Source organism: Topomyia yanbarensis, chromosome 3 (genome assembly GCF_030247195.1).
Source record: "Topomyia yanbarensis strain Yona2022 chromosome 3, ASM3024719v1, whole genome shotgun sequence".
NCBI classification, from domain to species: domain Eukaryota; kingdom Metazoa; phylum Arthropoda; class Insecta; order Diptera; family Culicidae; genus Topomyia; species Topomyia yanbarensis.
Window position 1 is genome coordinate 420,108,902 of NC_080672.1, and position 19,529 is coordinate 420,128,430.

The 19,529-nt window shown below is 35.6% G+C and overlaps 1 protein-coding gene across 13 annotated transcripts in view; it reads right to left on the minus strand.

Moving 5' to 3' along the window:
• LOC131693824 (syntaxin-1A) overlaps nucleotides 1-19,529 on the minus strand; it is a 252,502-nt gene that overhangs the window by 100,571 nt on the left and 132,402 nt on the right. For all 13 annotated transcript variants that reach the window (XM_058981993.1, XM_058981985.1, XM_058981994.1 and 10 more), the window contains 5 exons: nucleotides 6,743-6,923; nucleotides 6,593-6,666; nucleotides 6,333-6,516; nucleotides 6,198-6,271; nucleotides 5,955-6,092 (listed from right to left, as the gene is read on the minus strand). In XM_058981993.1, coding sequence (XP_058837976.1) covers nucleotides 5,955-6,092; nucleotides 6,198-6,271; nucleotides 6,333-6,516; nucleotides 6,593-6,666; nucleotides 6,743-6,923 — 651 coding nt within the window. The remainder of the gene's footprint in view (nucleotides 1-5,954; nucleotides 6,093-6,197; nucleotides 6,272-6,332; nucleotides 6,517-6,592; nucleotides 6,667-6,742; nucleotides 6,924-19,529) is intronic.

Genomic DNA, 19,529 nt, shown 5'->3' on the forward strand with positions numbered 1-19,529 from the left:
CATCCAAACTTCATAACAAATGCCGGGGGAAAATTCCTCTAGGTGTATTCGTGACCGGAGATCATATTACGACATGGATCGTCGGACTGAGCTATCGTGGAGTCGGATCGGGCAGTCGTACCTCGAGTGCAACCGATCTTTCCTATACACGGAGATCTTAACTCTTACACCGTCACTGTTGACATAATGTTACGTGTTGTTACGGGAAACAAGGCTCTCTGTGTCGGTTTTGCAATGGAATTCTATCCGTTATTATACGATTTTTTTATCTCCGTTTAGGACTCCGTTTAAACCGGTGACTTCGGTCCCTAAAGTTAGGCTGATTTTAATCATTTTACTAAAATTATTTTAAAATTTTTATTCAGTTTATTAATTTTCTGCATTGCATTAATTTTGTTAATTTTAATAACATTATTTTTTTTACAAATTTCATCAATTTTAAAAATTATTATATTACTTTTTTTTTTATTTTATATTTCTATCGATTTTGTTAATTTCATCAATTAAATTGATAGTAAAACTTTCATTATAGTTCTAATTTATTAAATTTGTCAATTTATTAGTATTATTTCATTAATTTTCTAAATCTTATTAAATTTAACAATAATACGAAATATTAAATTTTAGCATTTAAAAAAACAAAAAATAATGATATTAATAAATTACTAACTTCATTTTTTAAAATTTATTGTCTATAAAGTTTATAAATTTTAAGACAGCATGAATTTAAATTATTTGATTCATTCTTTTTTATTTTAATTTTAATAATTTTATTAATTTTAATGTTTTAATAATTTTATAATTTTAATATTTTAATAATTTTGTTTATTTCATTATTTATTCCTTTCTTTTATTTTTATATTTTTATATATTTTATATTAGCTTTTTAAATTTCACAAATTTCATACTTTTATTAATTTGCTTAGTTTAATTATTTTCACTGTATTTTTTTAACTTTATTATTCTTATTTTTAAATTCTTAAAAAAATTGAATTAATTTTATAAATTTTACTAATTTTTTTTAATTCCATTAACTAGTAAATTTAATACTTTATTCAAGTGAATTATTTGATTCTTTTTCTTTAAATCATACATGTTATTTATTTCATTAAGAAAAATAGTCTAATGAACTTCGCTAATTTTTTAGCATTGAATATTTTAAACACATTTAATTATATTATTTATTTTAAAACTATAGTATAACATAATTATTTTTACTATTTCGATTAATTTTTTTGTGTTTTTTATTCGATTAACATAATTTGTTTTATTTTGTCAATTTTTATAATTTTTATGAATTCATTAATTTTATTCATTGTTTAGACATCTTCATCTAGTTTTCATTCTTATCTTTATTTTCCTCAATTACTTCAATTTCACCTCTTTTTTGTATTTCCTTCCAATTCTACATTTTCTTCAGATCCTTTACATTTTTCATATTCAATTTCTTCGTTTTCGTCATAATCTTTAATTCTCCCCATTTTCTTAATTTTCTTCATTATCTTCATTTTATTCATTTAATTAATTTTATTATTTTAATAAATTTAATAAGTATATTATTTTATTATTTTATTTTATAAGTATTAACTTAATTGTTAACTTAAGTTATTTTATTTATTTTATAACTGTATTACTTTATTAATTTGTTTGATTTTGTCACTTTTATCGCCTTTTTTATTTTTCATTTTTTAATAATCTTAATAATATTTCAAATTTGACTAGTTTATTTATTTTATTCATCGAATGAATTGAATTCTTGCGATTCGTTTGATTAAATTTATTCATTCAATTAATATAACACATTAAATAATTTTGGTTATTTTAATTAGTTTGGCTATTTTAATTTTTTTTACAGAATATAATTGGTAATTTGACTAACCTAATCAATTTATTTTATAAAATTTATCAAATTTTATGGTTTTTTAAGCTTCATAAAGTTTATTATCTTTTGTGTTCTTTTGAATTTTAAGAATTTTATGAGCTATAAATATTATTATAAATTACAAAAATCACAAAATTCATCAAATTTATTAAAATCATGAAATTCCTTAATCTCGCAAAAATTCAAAAAATTCATAAAATTCGTGAAATTTATAAATTTTATTGGAAATAGAAAAATCATAAAATTTATAAAATTCATTAAAATCGTAAAATTCATAAGATTCAAAAAATCGTAAAATTAAGAATGTTCATTGAAATTATAAAAATTACATATTTCACAAAATTCATAAAATTCATAAAAATCCTAATTTTAATAAACATTATAAAGTCCATTGAAATCATACAATTGCTTAAAATCACAAAATTCTAAAAAATCATAAAATTCATAAGTGCCATAAAATTGATAAAATTATTATTATAATTATAATATTTATAAAATTCATAAAATTCGTAAAATTCATGGAATTCATAAAACTAATAAAATTCATTGAAATTATAAAAATCACAAAATTCATAAAATTTGTAAAATTCATAAAACTCATTAGAAATAGAAAAATTACAAAATTTTTAAAATTCATTATTATCATAAAATTTATAGGATTCAAAAATTCGCACATTCGTAAAATTCACTAAAATTATAAAAATCACAAAATTCACAAAAAATCATAAAAATTCACAAAATTCAAAAAATTTGTAAAATTTATAAAAATCATAAAATTCATTAAAATTATAAAATTCACAAAATTCAAAAAAATCATAAAATTTATAAAATTAGAAATTATAAAAATCACAAAATTCACAAAAATTTATAAAACTTACAAAATTTACAATATTAATAAAGTTCATAAAATTCATTAAAATCATAATATTCATGAAAATTATAAAATTATATCATTCAAATCATAAAAATTGCTTAAAATCATGAAATTCACAAAATTCATGAAATTCGTAAAATTCTTAAAATTTATTAGAATTCGAAAATTCGAAAAATTTACAAAAAATCTGAAAATTCACGAAATTTATAAAATTCATCAAAATCATAAAATTCACAAAATTCATATGATTCAATAATTCATTAAATTCGTAAAATTCGTAAAAACCATAAAATTCAAAATTATAGAATAATTATAAATTATAAAAATCACAAAAAACCACGAAATTTACAAAATTCATAAAATTCATTAAAATCATAGAAATCATAAAATTCGCAAAATTCACAAAACTCATAAAATTCATTAAAATCGTAACATTCATAAAATCATAACATTATAACGAAAAATTTATGAAATTCATAAAATGAATAAAGTTCATAGAATTCATAAAAAAAATTCAAAAATTTTCAAAGCTTTTATCGAGTTAACTTTAAATGTTTTATTCTTTCTTCAATTTTATTAATTTTAATAAATCAATTTATTTATTCTCTTATTCTTTCAATTCAATTCATTTCATTATTTTCATTGTTATCTTTACATTCTTTGTTTACATCATTTTATCCATTTGTCTTTCTTGATTTTTTCCAAGTCTACATTTCGTTCAGATTCTTCACATATTTCACATTCTTCATATCCTTCATTGTTGGACCCTATTCTCACAGTCGCGTCACCTAGTGGCAATACGGAAATTTGTTTCTAGTCACTAGGTGACATGACTGTGAGACTAGGGTTATTCTTTGCTTTCCTTATTTTCATTGCATTCATTTCATTAATTTTTCAAATTTTATTATTTTAATAAATTCATTAATTTCATTAATTAGTTTTTCTAGTAAAACTAATTTGGTTGCTTTTGTCATTTGAATTAATTTTATTTCACATTCGTTTCAACGATTTTGTTAATTTTGAATTTTTTTATTTTATTAAAATAATTTTGCAATTTTTATCGATTTTGTTAATTTTACTAAATTTATTAACTTTAATAAGTTTATTAATTTCATTATCTTACTAATTTTATGCATTTAATTCCTAAATTCCTTTAATTTATTCAATCCATTCAATTAATTTAAATTGACTTAATTTAATTTATTTATTTGATTTGTTTAATTAATTTAACTAATAAAATTATGCAACTATTGGAAAAGTTGGAACCATTTTAAATAATTTAATCCATTTAATTCATTCAATTCATTTGATTTATTTAAATTATGTAAATTATTTATTTCATTTAAATCATTCAATTCATTCAATTCATTTGATTCTTTAATTCATTCAATTTATTTAATTCATTTAATTCATTTAAGCCATTTGATTCATTAATTCCATTTGATTCATTTAATTCATTTAATTTATTTAATTAATGATTTAATTTAATTCAATTTAATTAATTTAATTGGTAGACGAGTCGTTGGTTCATTTTCGAGTGTTAGCTACAAAAGCGGATGAACATGTTTTATGACCGCCCTCGATCTTGAGCTTTAGCAGAGTTTAAATCCAAGAACTACCTTGTCCAGTGCTGTCGATCTACTGAAATGTGGCAGTGCATTACCTATCCAGAATAGTAGTTTTGCCGCCACAAAAAAGCAGACTCCGGATCGAGCTGTAGACGTTATGAGCTGATCACCACTTCGTTACCGGAAGGTTGAAATCGTCGAGAATTATGATTTAGTGTGTTATCCTGTCGCTAAGTTAGTGTCAGATTCTGATGAGACGAAGTCATAACGCAAATTTCATAACTAATTTAGTTGTTCGATGCTACTTCAAGCTTCATTTGTGATGTGTTTTATCTTGAGCCAATAGCACTCCAGAAAATGTGTAGTAGTTAAGAGACTTCAATCTCACCTGCGAATCTCGTAATCAGAGTTAATCACCTATCTAAATAGAGTTTATTATTTGGGCTACGTCTCAGTCAGTGCTACAATGTCAAATAATATTTCAGATCCGGAGCGCCACGTAGCATTGAAGCACCGAAAACAACTAAAAAATCCGAACAAATCTAAATAAACAAGTTCCCAACAGTGTTGTCAGATTATTCGTCAAAGTTTTTTCTTCAACTTAACAGAAATAGCCAATAAAATCAATAAACAATGCTCCACTTACGATTACAAAAAACACCCTAGCTTGGTTATGAAACACTAGGCCGATCAACTTATAGATTTGGCTAACAACTCGCTGCCACGGGGTATGAAAAGCTTGTGATCTGATATTAATGCATCAGTAGTGTGTTTTACCCCCCTACATAATGCATATTCAATCAATCCATCACGAATAAATCAAAAACATCAAACCGGCGACAAGCTCGAATCAGGTGAAAATTGAACATCAAGAGTGTGCCGTACAGTGAATGGAAACATAAAATATTAAAACGGAATGGCTCTCCCGGGAAAGTGATGTAGCGCGGAAAAACAAACATCAATACATTCGATCGATCGTTCGAGATGGGTACCGACCGACCGGCGGATATGCAGAACTCAAATGTGGCTGGGGACTGCGCTAAATTTAGCCCAAAGCGGTTGCCCTTTAGATAAAATGTGAGAATGGTCCCCCGTGATTTATCTTGGCGCTGCATTTTTCATGGGAGCTTTACGTGAACGAAACGCTGGGATTCAATGGGTTATTTAATGATTTTGAGTAAGTCTATTTTTGCGATGAAAGACGGGAAATCAATAACGAACATAAGCACAAGCGTCGAAATAAAAGAGGAAGTCAAGCCATGCAAAACACGTGTAACTTAGATATTGAACTACCAAGGATTGAGGGGATTCTATTCGCTGCTGGGTGCTGCTTTTTACACAACCTCGCTTCTTTATAGTGCAGTGTGACACACACCACACCGGAGCATATCCTAGCTAGAGATTATTACAAGACGTTCTCTGCTTTTGCTGCTGCTCCACGATGATGTATAGTTTGTCATTTTGTTTGGTGTTGTGATTGGTAGCTCGATGGTTGGGATGCCAACCAACCAACCAACACTACACAGGATTAACTTCGACAGCCTTTGATAGGAAGCCAGACCTAGATGCTGCCGTTTGCCTAATTGGCAAGGCAGGTGAAGGGTATAATAATAATTGGAATCCACATTACCTGACTCTCGACGAGCATTGCCATATCCATGAACATATCATGAAGCTCCCTAATTGAATTCTCCAATTTTATAATATCTGCATGCCGTGCCTCGATATCGGCAAGCGTTTGTTTAGCTTGTTGGGTTTCCATTATGATCTAACCGGGAAAATCGGTAGGGAAAAAGATAAACAGGCGAATATTTGGGATTAGTTTCACTTTTCTTCCTTGGCAACGTGTGAGAAAACGGTAAACAGAAATTACCCCTTGCGTAAATACAGCGGAGTTGCCTTGCTCCAACATCTCCTCCAGCTCTTCGTTTGTCGTCGCCCTACCCGCTGCGAATGTAACAGGAAGTTTGTTAGTATAAATCGTTTAAGCGTCGAAAACCAAACTTACTAATTTCCAATTGTCGTTGTATTCTTCCTTTGCACCGCTCTCGGTAGTCAGTCTGTGTCCGGTTATACTCGGTCATCACTTCGACGAACTTGCGGGACAGCGCCGAGTGCTGTGTCTTCCGTATCCTTAGATCGGCATTGGACTTGTTCGTCTGCTCCTCCTGCTCAATGTTCTGTTCGATGGCCTGCAGAATATATAACAAAAATGTACACATTTACGGGTCAGTTTAGTATGTTTTATGTAACTCGTTCGTAACGTACCTTAAGCTTCCCTCTTACTCTGTTGGCAGTTTTTTTAATATCGGCCATTAAGTCTTCGAGTTCTTGTTTGGTTTCTAGAATGGGGGATGAAGCAAAAAAAATGGCATCATTTCAAAGTCAATGTTTATTGGCCTAGTAAGGCGCACTCACTCTCATCTGACTGTGGGGCCGACAGAATGGCACTGTGCTTTTTCTTCACCTCCTCCACGTTCGCCTGGATTTTGTCGATCATCTCCCGGATGTCTTCCACATCTTTGAAGAACTCCTCCATAAAACCGCCCTCCACCGGCACGGCCACATCTTCCGGCATGTCCTCATCGTCGCTTTGTGCCTATGTTTGATGAAAACGAAATCCACAATGATGAAATGATAGAAGAAAAAACGTCGTTAGTCCTTTTTGTCGCAAGAGGATTACTAAATAAAAAGCGAACACACAAACGCTAGGATAATCTATACTGGTAAAAGCAAAAGTTGATCATCGACCTGGAGAAAGAAAAATGTTTTCAAGGGTAAATCATTTTGGAAACTAGCCAAACAACTCGAACGTCCTCGCACCAGAAGCAATATTCACAAATAACCATGCGTTCTCCATAATTTTCATCCGCTCAATGGAGCGCAAAGCATTTCATTTCTACCCTTTGAAAACATATGAAACCTTTCCGATCAAAACATGCCCTTAACAGCAATAAATACAATAAACAACTGCCAAAAGGTAGCAGTGTAGAATTGCAGCAATGGAACACATAAAATCTGTGAAATAGTTCTCCCAAAAATGTACATGTTCTGTTTCTATTTCCTCTGCCAAATCCGAACCAGAAGAACCGACATTCTTCCAAATATACACCACAGCCTGAAAAACAAACGACCAAAAGCGAACGAAACCCCATTTGCTTTTTCTCTCGTTCGTAAACCAACCCCCCACTCCACACGCCGCAACGAGTAAGGATCTGCTTTGGGAAGAGCTTTCGCTCCGTCCACCATCGTCGTTGGCGCCTGCCGAAAATGCTAAAAATAAAATCAATAAACTCGATACTATCGCTACATATTCAAGCCGACAGCAGGCTCGAATCGTTCCGAGTGAAAAAGAAATACAATGAAACCACTTTTCCGCTCCCATCGCCGGCCCCACCCCATCATCGTAGCGCGGATGTAAGCAAAGGACCAAAAAATGGCTCCGTCGCCGCCCAAATTTCCTCTTCCTAACGGTTTAGGCTGTGAACCGACCGATAGACCGACCGACCACCAGGCCACCGGGCGCGCGACGGAAGGAAAGGTAAGCTCGAACAGGCGGCTGAGTCCGGCGGCTATACAAACTCTCGAAACTGGCCACCGGCCATGCCATCGACTACTAAACAGCAATGCCAACAAAGGCTGATGGAGTTTCGAATGTTTACATTTGCCATCACGCTGTGGAGTCGCATTTGACTCCGTTCCGTCCCTCCTGCTGCCCTCCTGGTTCTTCGGTTGATTTTGGAATTTGCGCCAACAGCCGCTTCGATGGTCCGCTCAGCGTCGGAAAGCCATAAATCTTTGACATCCTCGAAGCTCCAGTTTGCTAAGATGGTAGATGTCTTCTGTGTGATGGGACGGGGTGAGGTGGAGAATGGATAAATTGATGGCATTTTTCCATCTAATTGACACGTGTGAACTCGTGCGTGTGAAGCATATAACTTACGACTTAGAACAATGACTGGGGCATGGCATTTTTCTGTAGGATTTAAGGATATCGCATATTCTTTGTGTGCATTTAAACCACAATGAATTGTTTCCGATTCAAAATGACTATCATTGTGATAGTTTATGATCAGGTGGAAGGCATTGTGAAACTTGGGTACGATAATGAAAAGCGTTCATTTGACTCACTGGGATTCCCAAAGGCAATCTTTCAGCACAGCTGTTGTTTTTTGGTTACCATCGGTTTTTATACTCTGAGTACCGTGAGAATATTAACTGGACAATAAAAGTGTGACTGATTTGCGGTATCTTGTTCTATGAACTAAATCACGAACACGATTTGTGGTGCTCAGCGCAGTTTTCGTTTTCTGTACAGACAACCTTTTCACATGAATAATGGTTCGAATTTCTAATACGTTTCGTATATCTACTTCTCGTACCTATTACTGGTAGCTAGCAACTGGGAAATTAATGAAAAAGTACATGGAAAAAATGATTCCACTCTAAATTTTGTGAAAAAGATGGGTGAGTAATGTCTAGGACATAACCGGAGTGTCGTGACTACTCGTTTGACTTGTAATTCAAATCGAATGATACTCAATGAAATATGTGGGAATGTTTCAAGTTATTCTTTATAATAATTATGGTGGTTCTGAATGGAACCTTTGTAGTTGGCGCCTGCGTTGATAGGGGATGCGCTGGATTCTTAGCTCGTTGAGACATTCATTCATGAAATGAACAAATTTCATATTTTCTTGCTTTGAAATATCAATGTTAAAATCTCTCGAAACAACTATCGAAATCTTTTTCCTAGCGTACAGAAATGAATCACGCTTAGCGAAAAACTAGGGGCGGATAATGCCCGGGACATAACCGCGGTGATCATATTCTTAAAATTCTGCTTGTATCTCCTTCAAATGGCTAAATTTTACGCATTAAGTTCGATTCACCGGGCTTAGCGAAATTTTCCTGGGGATCCCGTTCGTTAGTCTATTCAGTAAAACAATTTTATTACCGAGTTCTCCGCATTGAATACAGGTCAATAATTTCATATGGATTCAACAAGTAGACAATGTACTTGTATGAAAGGTGGGAGTATTTTGAAGTGGTTTTAGTGGAGGTAACAACATAAAATCGTGTATTGGACATTTTACAATGATTCTCCTTAACCCCGCAAAACCACGGGGTTGGCAGCAGAGGATTAAGTTGTTTGAAAGAGATGAAAGTTATTATATGATAACTAAAAATATAAAATTGTTCTATAAATTGCAAAGTTATTGCCGTGTTAACCTGAAAATTTGTCATTTCATTCATATAGGAACAATCATTGTAATTATGTCAATTTATGCTTTGCAAGATTTGAAATAACTTCGAAGTGTGGTCACGACACCCCTGTTATGTCATATACACTACCAACCCATCTTTTTCCATTATGCATTCGTCCTAATAAGGACGGTTTGTAGATAACTATGGTGATACAAGACGAGAATCTTTTGAAACGATTCAAACCTTGTCGACGATTTGTTGCTACTGCGTACACACATTCGAACATTCCCCTTTCGCAGTTCATACCGAATGAGCATGCTTTGCATCAAGGCGTTCCTATTTATAACCTTTTCGTTGCAGATGGAAGGCCATCCTTTTGCGCGATAAATGAAAATATTTTTATCATTCGTTTTGGTGTAGCTTTCACTTAGTGGTACAGTTGCCACATTCACTGATTTTCTTGGAAGGATTTGCAAAAACCTTCGGGTTTGTAGATTAGAAAAACATTTTCTTATGATTCACTGGTAAAAGTACAGAATTTACAAGCGCAAATTTAATACTAGTTAATAAAAGAAACTTTCTAATTAAATTCTTTTTCCATTTTGCATTCGTCCTAATAAGGACGGTTTATAGATAACTATGTTGATACAAGACGAGAATCTTTTGAAACTATTCAAACCTTGCCGACGATTGTTTTTACTGTGTACACACATATGATCATTCCCCTTTGGTAGCTCACACCGAATGAGCACGCTTTGCATCAAGACATTCCTATTTATTAACTTTTCGTTGCAGATGGAAGGCCATCCTTTTGTGCGATAAATGAAAATATTTTCATCATTCGTTTTGCTGTAGCTTTCGCTTAGTGGCAGAGTTGCCACATTCACTGATTTTCTTGGAAGGAATTGCAAAAATCTTCGGGTTTGTAGATTAATTTGAAAAATATTTTCTTATATAATTATTTTTAATTATACAATTTAATAAAAGGAACTTCCTAATACAATTCTTTTTCCATTATATATTCGTCCTAAGGACGGTTTGCATACAACTATGACACAAATCCATCTACAATTAACAGCGCTAACGGAAAATAAGCACCACTAATTCTTTACAAGTATTTTGTTAGTCCTGAAAAGGACTGTTGGCAACATTAGAGACGCGTGAATTTACTTATCTTCTTCGGGCAGCTTTCTTGGCAGGTTTGGCGGTCTTGTTTGGCTTTGGGGTCTTCGGCTTGTTCGCTGCAGCCTTCGATGTTTTGGTCGCATTTTTAGTGGCAATTGCTACCGCCTTTTCAGTGACTGCGTTTCTTAGCCTTTGGCTTTTTGGCCTTCTCACCGCCACCACATCCACCAACGTTTTTCTTCTTCTCTCCGGTGGTAGCCGATTTGATTGGTCGTCCGATGCAGTTTTTCACGACCTAACATCTAGCACGCACGTCCGTTATGCACTGCGTCTTACACACGTCTGGCTTTGAGAAAAACTGCGACACCCCTATTTATAGGTTTTATCATTAATGTTGATTCTCATTTAAAGTAGTTTTTGAACTATTTAAACAAATTTTATATAGCAAGCAACGTATTGGTAGCAAGCGTTGAACGTTTTCCTTCCGATTTATGAAACAAGATTGGCAATCCGTTTAGTAGAAGAAAAGTTATTAAGGTTCAAAATGTACGTAATGCTTTGCTAATATGCACTACTATCGCTTTCTCGCTCGTTCTCGAGGCGTGCATGAGCCTTTCCTTTCCGTCCGGCTTCTAATGGCATAACCAAAACTAATATGCCGGCTTTTCCCCACCAACTGCCCTCGCCAAGCAACCCAATACGAATAATTATAGGAACAAACATGTAGTGGACCTATATATAAACTTTTTATTATTTTATTGTTCGGTTGGTGCACCAGATTGACGGCTCTGTGCGGGATGAGCTGAAAATTTTCACTTTTCCGAGTCGTTTTCGAAAGCTTTTTCAAAACACTATTTTTCCGTTGATAATGAATGTCCTACATATTCCAAAATTTAATACAACATTGGTACAAATAGTTTCGACAAAATGCCGAAAAAATTGATTAAATCCATTCAGTACAACAAAAAATATAAGCGTTCAAAATCTTACATCATTTTTCTTCCGAAATTTTGAAAAGGGGCCCCTAAATTGAAAGGTAAGTCGTTAGTCACGACAAAAGTTCACGTGAAAATTTCATTGCCATTGCATGAAATTGATATATTCTAGATATCACTAGCACGCAAAATAGATCGTAAAACATGTACTACGAATCATGAATCAGTTCGCGAATCCATGAATAATATATCAATATTTTGTGAAGTATTTGACGAGCACGAACGATGTGACTATTATACTAGAAATCATGAACCAGTGCACGAATACAGGAATATATAATATTTTGATGATTTTGTGAACTATTTCACTAGCGCGGATATAGGATCGCGACTAATATATTAGGAATCATGAATTAGTTCACGAGGATTGAATGGGATCATGAATAAAATTCCGTTCCGAGTTTCGTGCAATAGTTCCAGAATGTTTTGATTTTGTAAACTAATGTTCCTAAATCTATGAATAACACCATGAGTTAAGCTCTATTGTATGAATGATGACCATAAAGTTGTGAACTAGTTCACGTACAGAAAATCAATTCGGTAAAGATATGGCTGAAACCGTGGCTGAAGTTCACAAAATAAAAACAAATATTACCACTACAAAAAAGCGTTATGCGGGCGTTACTGAAAAAAAGTTGAACATAATTGTTAAACACGTGATTTTTGTTCATGGTTCATGGACTTGTTTTCGTAACGTCAAAACGTGGTTGTTCCAGAATTCACGGCACTTTATTCACAATTTTGGGAACAATCACTTCCCTCCCCAAGGTTGGAGGGGTTTGACGGTATTGCAAACATCATCAAGCACATTGCGTGCATCAGTGCTAAAGAACCTCTGACAGACAATTAAGATGGTTATTACATTACGCCTCGATAGTGGTGCATCGAAGAAACCAAGAGGGTTTATGCGCCTTTTTTATGTTCTATGTTTCTGCATACTCTGCACCTGCGCATACCAACGCTCAACCACTGGTCTGTGCGCGGTGGTGTGGCCGACTGGCGGGTCGACGAGAATTGACTTTTACTGTGTGTCGTTTTTGCAAACATTGTTCCACAATTTGATGGCGATATTCGTGGCCGGGACTCACGGTGGAAGTCATTGTGTGTCCATTTATCGGTCGACTTCGTCATCGTACATAGACCAATAAAATTAATTTAATAATCAAATTAATTTAATAAACACATAACTAGAAACCTATTAGTTGTCGATTTGTAATAATCGTAGTTTTTCGTACTAGCGTACAATTGTTATGTGCTAGTCGTATGCCTATCTGTGTATGTATTCGTCTGAGTATTTGTGACAGTTGGGTCAGCGAATGGCTGCAGAACTGGCGTATATGATAGAATAGTGGATAATACTTCCGGTGTTCATTTGGTTCTATTCATTCGGGTAGGTTCGGGATTGGATAAATTAGAGTACAATAAATTTACCGACGCACGTGAATCATCCATTCCCGGCCAGCATAGAATGATGAAAGTTTAACAGAATGGAATTGTTGTTAATGGTAAATATACAACATTTGGTGCATTTAGACGAGTTTGACTGCATGTTACATGTGGTTTTCTATTCTAATTCATTTGTCTGATTCTTTTGTGCATCTTTTAGTTTGCTTTGCCATATTACTGATGTATACCAAAATAATATAAATTGATTTACACTCTTCTAATCAAGCTCTTTGCATCTTTTTTCTTTATTTGTCATGTTATCATTCCTTTTATTAGTATATCTCTACTATACGCTATCTATCATATAAATACGAACGCTCGTGGCCTTCGCGATAACACAAACCTGGTACAGCGCCAACAGTTTTTGGCCAGGATCAACCCTGGCAAAATTTCACCAAGTGATGCACCACGGAAGCTAATGTCCTGGGTTACAGCTTAAGCTAAGCTGATGATTTTGATGAATTCGCACTTTCCAAGCCATATGCTTACCGAAGCGAGAACAACAAATTTTGTTTATTTAAACACGGTTTTGCCTTGATGGCGCAATTTGGCGCGAGCAACAAGGGGACTTCTAAATATGAATCATAATGAACTACTGATTCATCTACCGGGGCCTTTACTCTTGCGAGCGAAGAAAAATGTTTTGTTTGGGTCTGAGACTCTCTCAGAGAAAAGTCTATGCAAAAGAAATGTTAAAGTCTTTTGGCAAAATTAATTAGGCAGACCGAAATTAGTTCTCGCCCGGCCGCGTCTGGCGCGGAAAAGAGTCAGTTAGCAGTAGCTAGTGACCCGCGCACCGCGCGAGGTATAGGCAGAAGTTAATTAGTGTACGCAACCGGTGCGACGTGCAAAATAGAGCAGTCCGTTGAAACAGTCGTTAGGTAGCCAGGCGCCACGTGTCGGTTAAAATTAGCCAGCTAGTGATCCGCCTGTCAAAAACGAAGCTTGAAATAATTAGTTTAGCTACTGAGTCTTTTGGAAAATCGCAGTTAGCAAAGAAGTGATTACGAGGCCTCCTTTCGTCCAGTTGTAGTAAAGACAGATTGGAATAGTCAGTGAGTGAATGTTATGTATATACGAATACATTAGAAAGTTTGCCTGTTGTTGGTGTGGTAACCAGTTTGTAATGCCTGTAGAATAAAAGTGACGAAGAAGTAAAAAGAAAAATGAAGTTTGATTCTGAAGTAATTTAGTGGCCATTTGAGTTCATGATCCCAAAAACCCTAGTAACGAAGGGGAAATCAGTGGCCGCCGTAAGGGCACTCTGTTTCACTGGCCACAAACGCGACCATGCAATTGCAACAATCCACACATACTTACGACCGCGATTTCGCCAACATGAAAACACCCCGATAGTTAAGTAAAGTCCCTTTAAACTTCCAAACGCGGTCTCAAACATTAACCCAACACTCGCGCGATCACATCCGGAAGTCTTACCTTGGTCATAGCAGTCATGGTGACATGACCTGGAACTTAGTGATATATTGAAACAGACTCTCTTCTACTAACTGTAACATACACTGAAAAATTAAGCATCAGATTCACGGTCCGCGCGCGAAATCATTCCAGAATACACGCTACACGATTATAAAATCAAAATTATACACGCGAAGTCACATAAACGTGACAAAAACGTTAATATACAAATGCTTCAGCCCTTCGCGACCATCCACGGCACCTACACCCGCGATCTCGTAAACATGATAACATCCCGCTGATAAAGTGAATGTCTCTTCTCCTATAAATTTTCAAACGCGGTCTCAAGCGTGAACCTGAAAACTTCAACGCTCGCAAGATCACGAATCGGGTCACTTCCGGAGATTTCTATCGTTGGTATCAGCAGACTAGGTCCATGCCCTCAATTGGACCAATTAAAAAAAGCTCTCATATCCACTAGATAATTTCTAGGTTACAAGAGATAAACAAGTGATCTCTTCTGTGACGATGCGTATCTTGACAAGACGAACAACTGTCAAATATGGTGAAGCTAGGAAGGAATATGGTAAAAAAACACTTTGTGCATAAGGGCACAAACCTAATTTGAAATAGTTTTTAACGTTTCGCGTTCCGCTCTTCAACACATGACAGCCGTCTTGACCACCATCTTGCAGACTAGAGTGACAGGAAAAAAATTACCCCTATCGGCCCACTTCTGAGTCGATTCCTAGTCCCACCAGGAGTACTTGCACTAAATTTGAAGCAAATCGGACAAGTCTAGCTACCGGACCAACGTGCCTGATGTTTGCATGGGATTTTTCAACAATTTACATGGAGAAACGCCGCTAGGTGGCACTGTATGCATCGTATTATCACTGTAAGCGAAAATAAGGAAGATAATTTAATTGTCTACAACTTTGTCGAAGACTGCTAGTCAATCCAGCTTCGTTAAAATAAGTTATTAAATTTTTAACGAAGTGATGTCTGAGCCAATTTTGCATGGGGCCTAGCAGTACATGATTGTGTATCAGTACTCGATTCGTACGAATTAAACATTTTTGTGAAATAATCATTAGGTTTAGCTCAATGGTATATTCAGAAGAATTATAGTAAATAATACGAGTCATATTTTGATAAGAAAATTTTAGTTCCACATATTACCACATAGAGGGCCCCAGCACTAACTTTCCAACGGAGATTTGATGTCTTCTACAAAGTTATAGAACAGGCATTTTTCAGTATTTCTTCCGAATATCTTGATATTCTATCTCTCTTCTATAAAAAGTTAGTGTTAGCGCCCTCTATGCGGTCACAAGTGGAACTAAAATTTTCTAACCAAAACATAACTCGTATTATTTACTACAGTTCTTCTAAACATACTATTTAGCTAAATCTTACCATTTCTTTCACAAAAATGTATAGTTCGCGGGACTCGACTACTGATACACAACCATGCACTGCTAGGCCCCATGCAAAAATGACTCAGACATCACTTTGTTAAATGTTGAATAACTTGTTTTAACAAAGCCGGATTGACTAGCAGTCTTCGACAAAGTTGTAGACAATTAAATTCTCTTTCTTATTTTCACTTACAGTGATAATACGATGCATAAAGTGCCACCTAGCGGCGAAAATGCGAGCTAGTGGGTTTTCTCCATGTAAATTGTCGAAAAATTCCATACAAACTTCAGGCACGTTGGTAGCTAGACTTGTCCGATTTGCTTCAAATTTGGAGCCAGTACTCCTTGTGGAACTAGGAATCGACTCAGGGGTGGCCCGATTTAGTTTTCAAAAATTCATCATTTTTCTGGGCAGTCTAATGCAGACGTTAAGTCCAACAAAGCAAACATTACTTATGATCGCATAAAACGACTGCTAACGGTTGTCGTCCCGCTAGAGCAGAAGCTCTGATTCTGATAGCTTATAATGGAATCGAAACTTTGATTTAGCTTAGCAAGCCAGTGCAAGTTTATGAAGGAGCAATTAAAAATTAAACAATTCCATGGTGAAGCTATATGAAAAGTTTTTAAAAAGTTATTCACATCGAACAGTTTATAACTACGAGTGTGCTATAAATAGAAATTTTTGGTCTTGAGTAAAGATGTTCGCAAAAAACAAGTTCCTTAATATTTCTATTGACTATATCTTGTTTTTCATACATTCATTATTGCATTCTACAGTGTTTGGAAATTATGTTGAGTATTATTTTATTTATTTCAACAGCATTGTGTTTAATTTCATTTTACGTGTAAGTGTTTTACCAACTGTCGCCGACGCAAAATCACAAACAGCTGTTCGCAGCGAGCAGCGGCAGAATCAAAACAAACCACCGCAACATAGAACAGTTCGTTCTGACCTAAAGAGGCAGAAGGAAAATCAAATTACATTCAAGTGCGCCCAATGATGAGTCAATGCGCGCTCACGCAAGGGTCATATATGCTTCATCGGCATTTTCGGTGCCACTGCCGGTCACAGCGCATTCGAAGACGATAATTATATCGATATTTGACTTCGCGCGGTGGCTTGGATAATAAAACATTTGTGCAGAGTTGACAACAATATTCATTGTTAACATTCTGTACCAAAACAAATCCAAATAAAATCGATTCAAAAATCGATTATTTGTAAATAGCTAGCTTTAGGAAAGTAGGTATATAAACCAAAAAATTGTATAATAAAATCAAGTTGAAATCGAGCAGTCGAAAGTACCACTTCACTCAGTCGAAAATCCTTTACTTCGTGTCCAGACCCTGGAGTTCTTCGTTGGTTTTTCCACCTTGTTAAATCCAAAGTCAAATTACTTCCTTGTTTGTAACGCAAGCGGGGAAGCAAATTGTCTTACGACCAGAATTAGTATTGGTTTGTTACGCAGAACGATACTAACTGGACGAGGAATTCCCGGCTTATTAAGCTATAGCGTGTGGTATTTGTAACGCAGGTGCCACAAACTATACTTAGTCTAGAATTAGAAGTGGCTTGTACCGCAGGACGCTTCTAACTAGACCCAGCACCCCCCTCTGCGGCGAAAGATCGTTCGGCGGAACGATATATGGTGGCTCCAGAGAGGATTTATCCTCACAATTCTCGCCACAGAAGGCACGAAGTAAAGAAAAACTACTAAGTCCTACACTGACCAAGCTACGGTAGTGGAAAAAGGCATAAACATTAAAGCGAACACCTACAAACTGTGGTGGAAAAACGCTAGAAACACAGCGTGTCCGTAGCTTATAACGGACAGTAATACGCATTGCAATACGCGTCACTTACAAAATCGCTAATAAGGCGTATCCGCAGCCAATAGCGGATTCGGTGAAAACAAACAGTGCTTGAATAAGATATCACAATATATATCACACCGTGCGATATATCACTAGTGAACCTAAAACAAGCCGAAAGAGAAAGCGGATCTAAAGGATGGCATCTGGAGGATACGCGCACAACCCGAATGGGAATTGCCGCCTGTGCAAGGATAAGGACAGCGCGGACGAATGGATGGTCGAGTGCTCAAAGTGTTGGAACTGGTTCCACATGACCTGCACCAAACTTGAGAAAAGACCCTCCACTAAGGACCTCTGGCACTGCCCAAAGTGCAAAGAGGAAATAATGGAGCTCCAGCAACTAAGAAAGGAGCTGGAGGATCAAAAGAAGAAGACTACCAGGAGTGTGTCCAAGGAACGCGGACCAGCAGACACTGTAGAGCTGCTAAGACGCCAATTTGAGGCACAAATGGAAAGCCAAAAATTGCGTGATGAGGCATTTCAAAAAGCCATGATTGAGATGGCAACCAAAATGCACCAAGTAAAAATGGACCCCGAAGCGGGACAACAAATGGCTCCGACAATCAAATTGCCGGATGAAATTACAAACTTACTGAGGAGGCAAACAGCAACACCCCTCCCAGTTTTCAACGGAAATTACAAGGATTGGCCAAATTTCAAACGGCTTTACGAACAAAGCAAACGAGAAGGTCAATTCAGCGATACCGACAACATAAACAGACTTATGGCAAGTCTAGGCAAGGCAGCAAAGGTACACGTAAGTGCCTTGCTGATGGATCCAGGAAACGAGAAACATGTAGTAGAAACTCTGGATAGTATTTACGGACAACCGTTGGCTATATACAACGAACTATGGAAGGATTTGGCAAAGTTACGGAACCCACGCATGGAATACCCTCAAAGCATGGTGGACTTCGTAGTGACTCTCGGAAATTTGGTGTCCAACATGTCCATGATACAGTGTGAGGATTATTTAACTAATCCGTTGCAGATGGCTGAACTTGTTTGCCGCTTACCACTGAACTTAAGAGAACAATGGGCGGACAAGGAAGCAGAAGCAATGATTCCGCAAGAAGGACGACCACGGCAAAAACTCACACTAAAGGAATTACACGAGTTTTTGAAACCGCAACAGCAAAGAGCAACACTTCTTATTGCACAAAAGGTGTGTCAATCTGAGAAGGAAAACCCGAAAAATGAGCGCCAATCAAGAGTCAATATGCACGCTGAAACAACATCCAGATCCCAAGCCAAATGTTCCTGTTGTAGTCAACAACACTGGATAGTAGCATGCCCGGTCTTTAAAAAGATGAGTGTGGAAAAAAGACGAGAACTGGCACTAGAGAAACGCATGTGCTTTAACTGTTTACGCCAAGGACACTCCTTTAGAAACTGTCAAATGAGGCCAAACTGCAGAACAGAAGGATGTACAGCATATCATCACACATTTCTTCACGTCAGACCAAAAACAAATGATGAAAAACGAGCCTCCCAAAAGGAGGAAACAAAACAAAAAATCAAGGAACCTTCAGGACAATCAAAAGACAACAAGAAGAACCAAGATAAGAAGGAAGTGAAAGAAATAGATGCGCAAGCTCCAACATCGTCCACCTCGAAGGAACAAGAAGATGTGCGCACTAACATACACGCTACCAAAAGAAATAAGGTCTACTACCAAATACTGCCGGTTACACTTTATGCGCAAGGAAGACAATT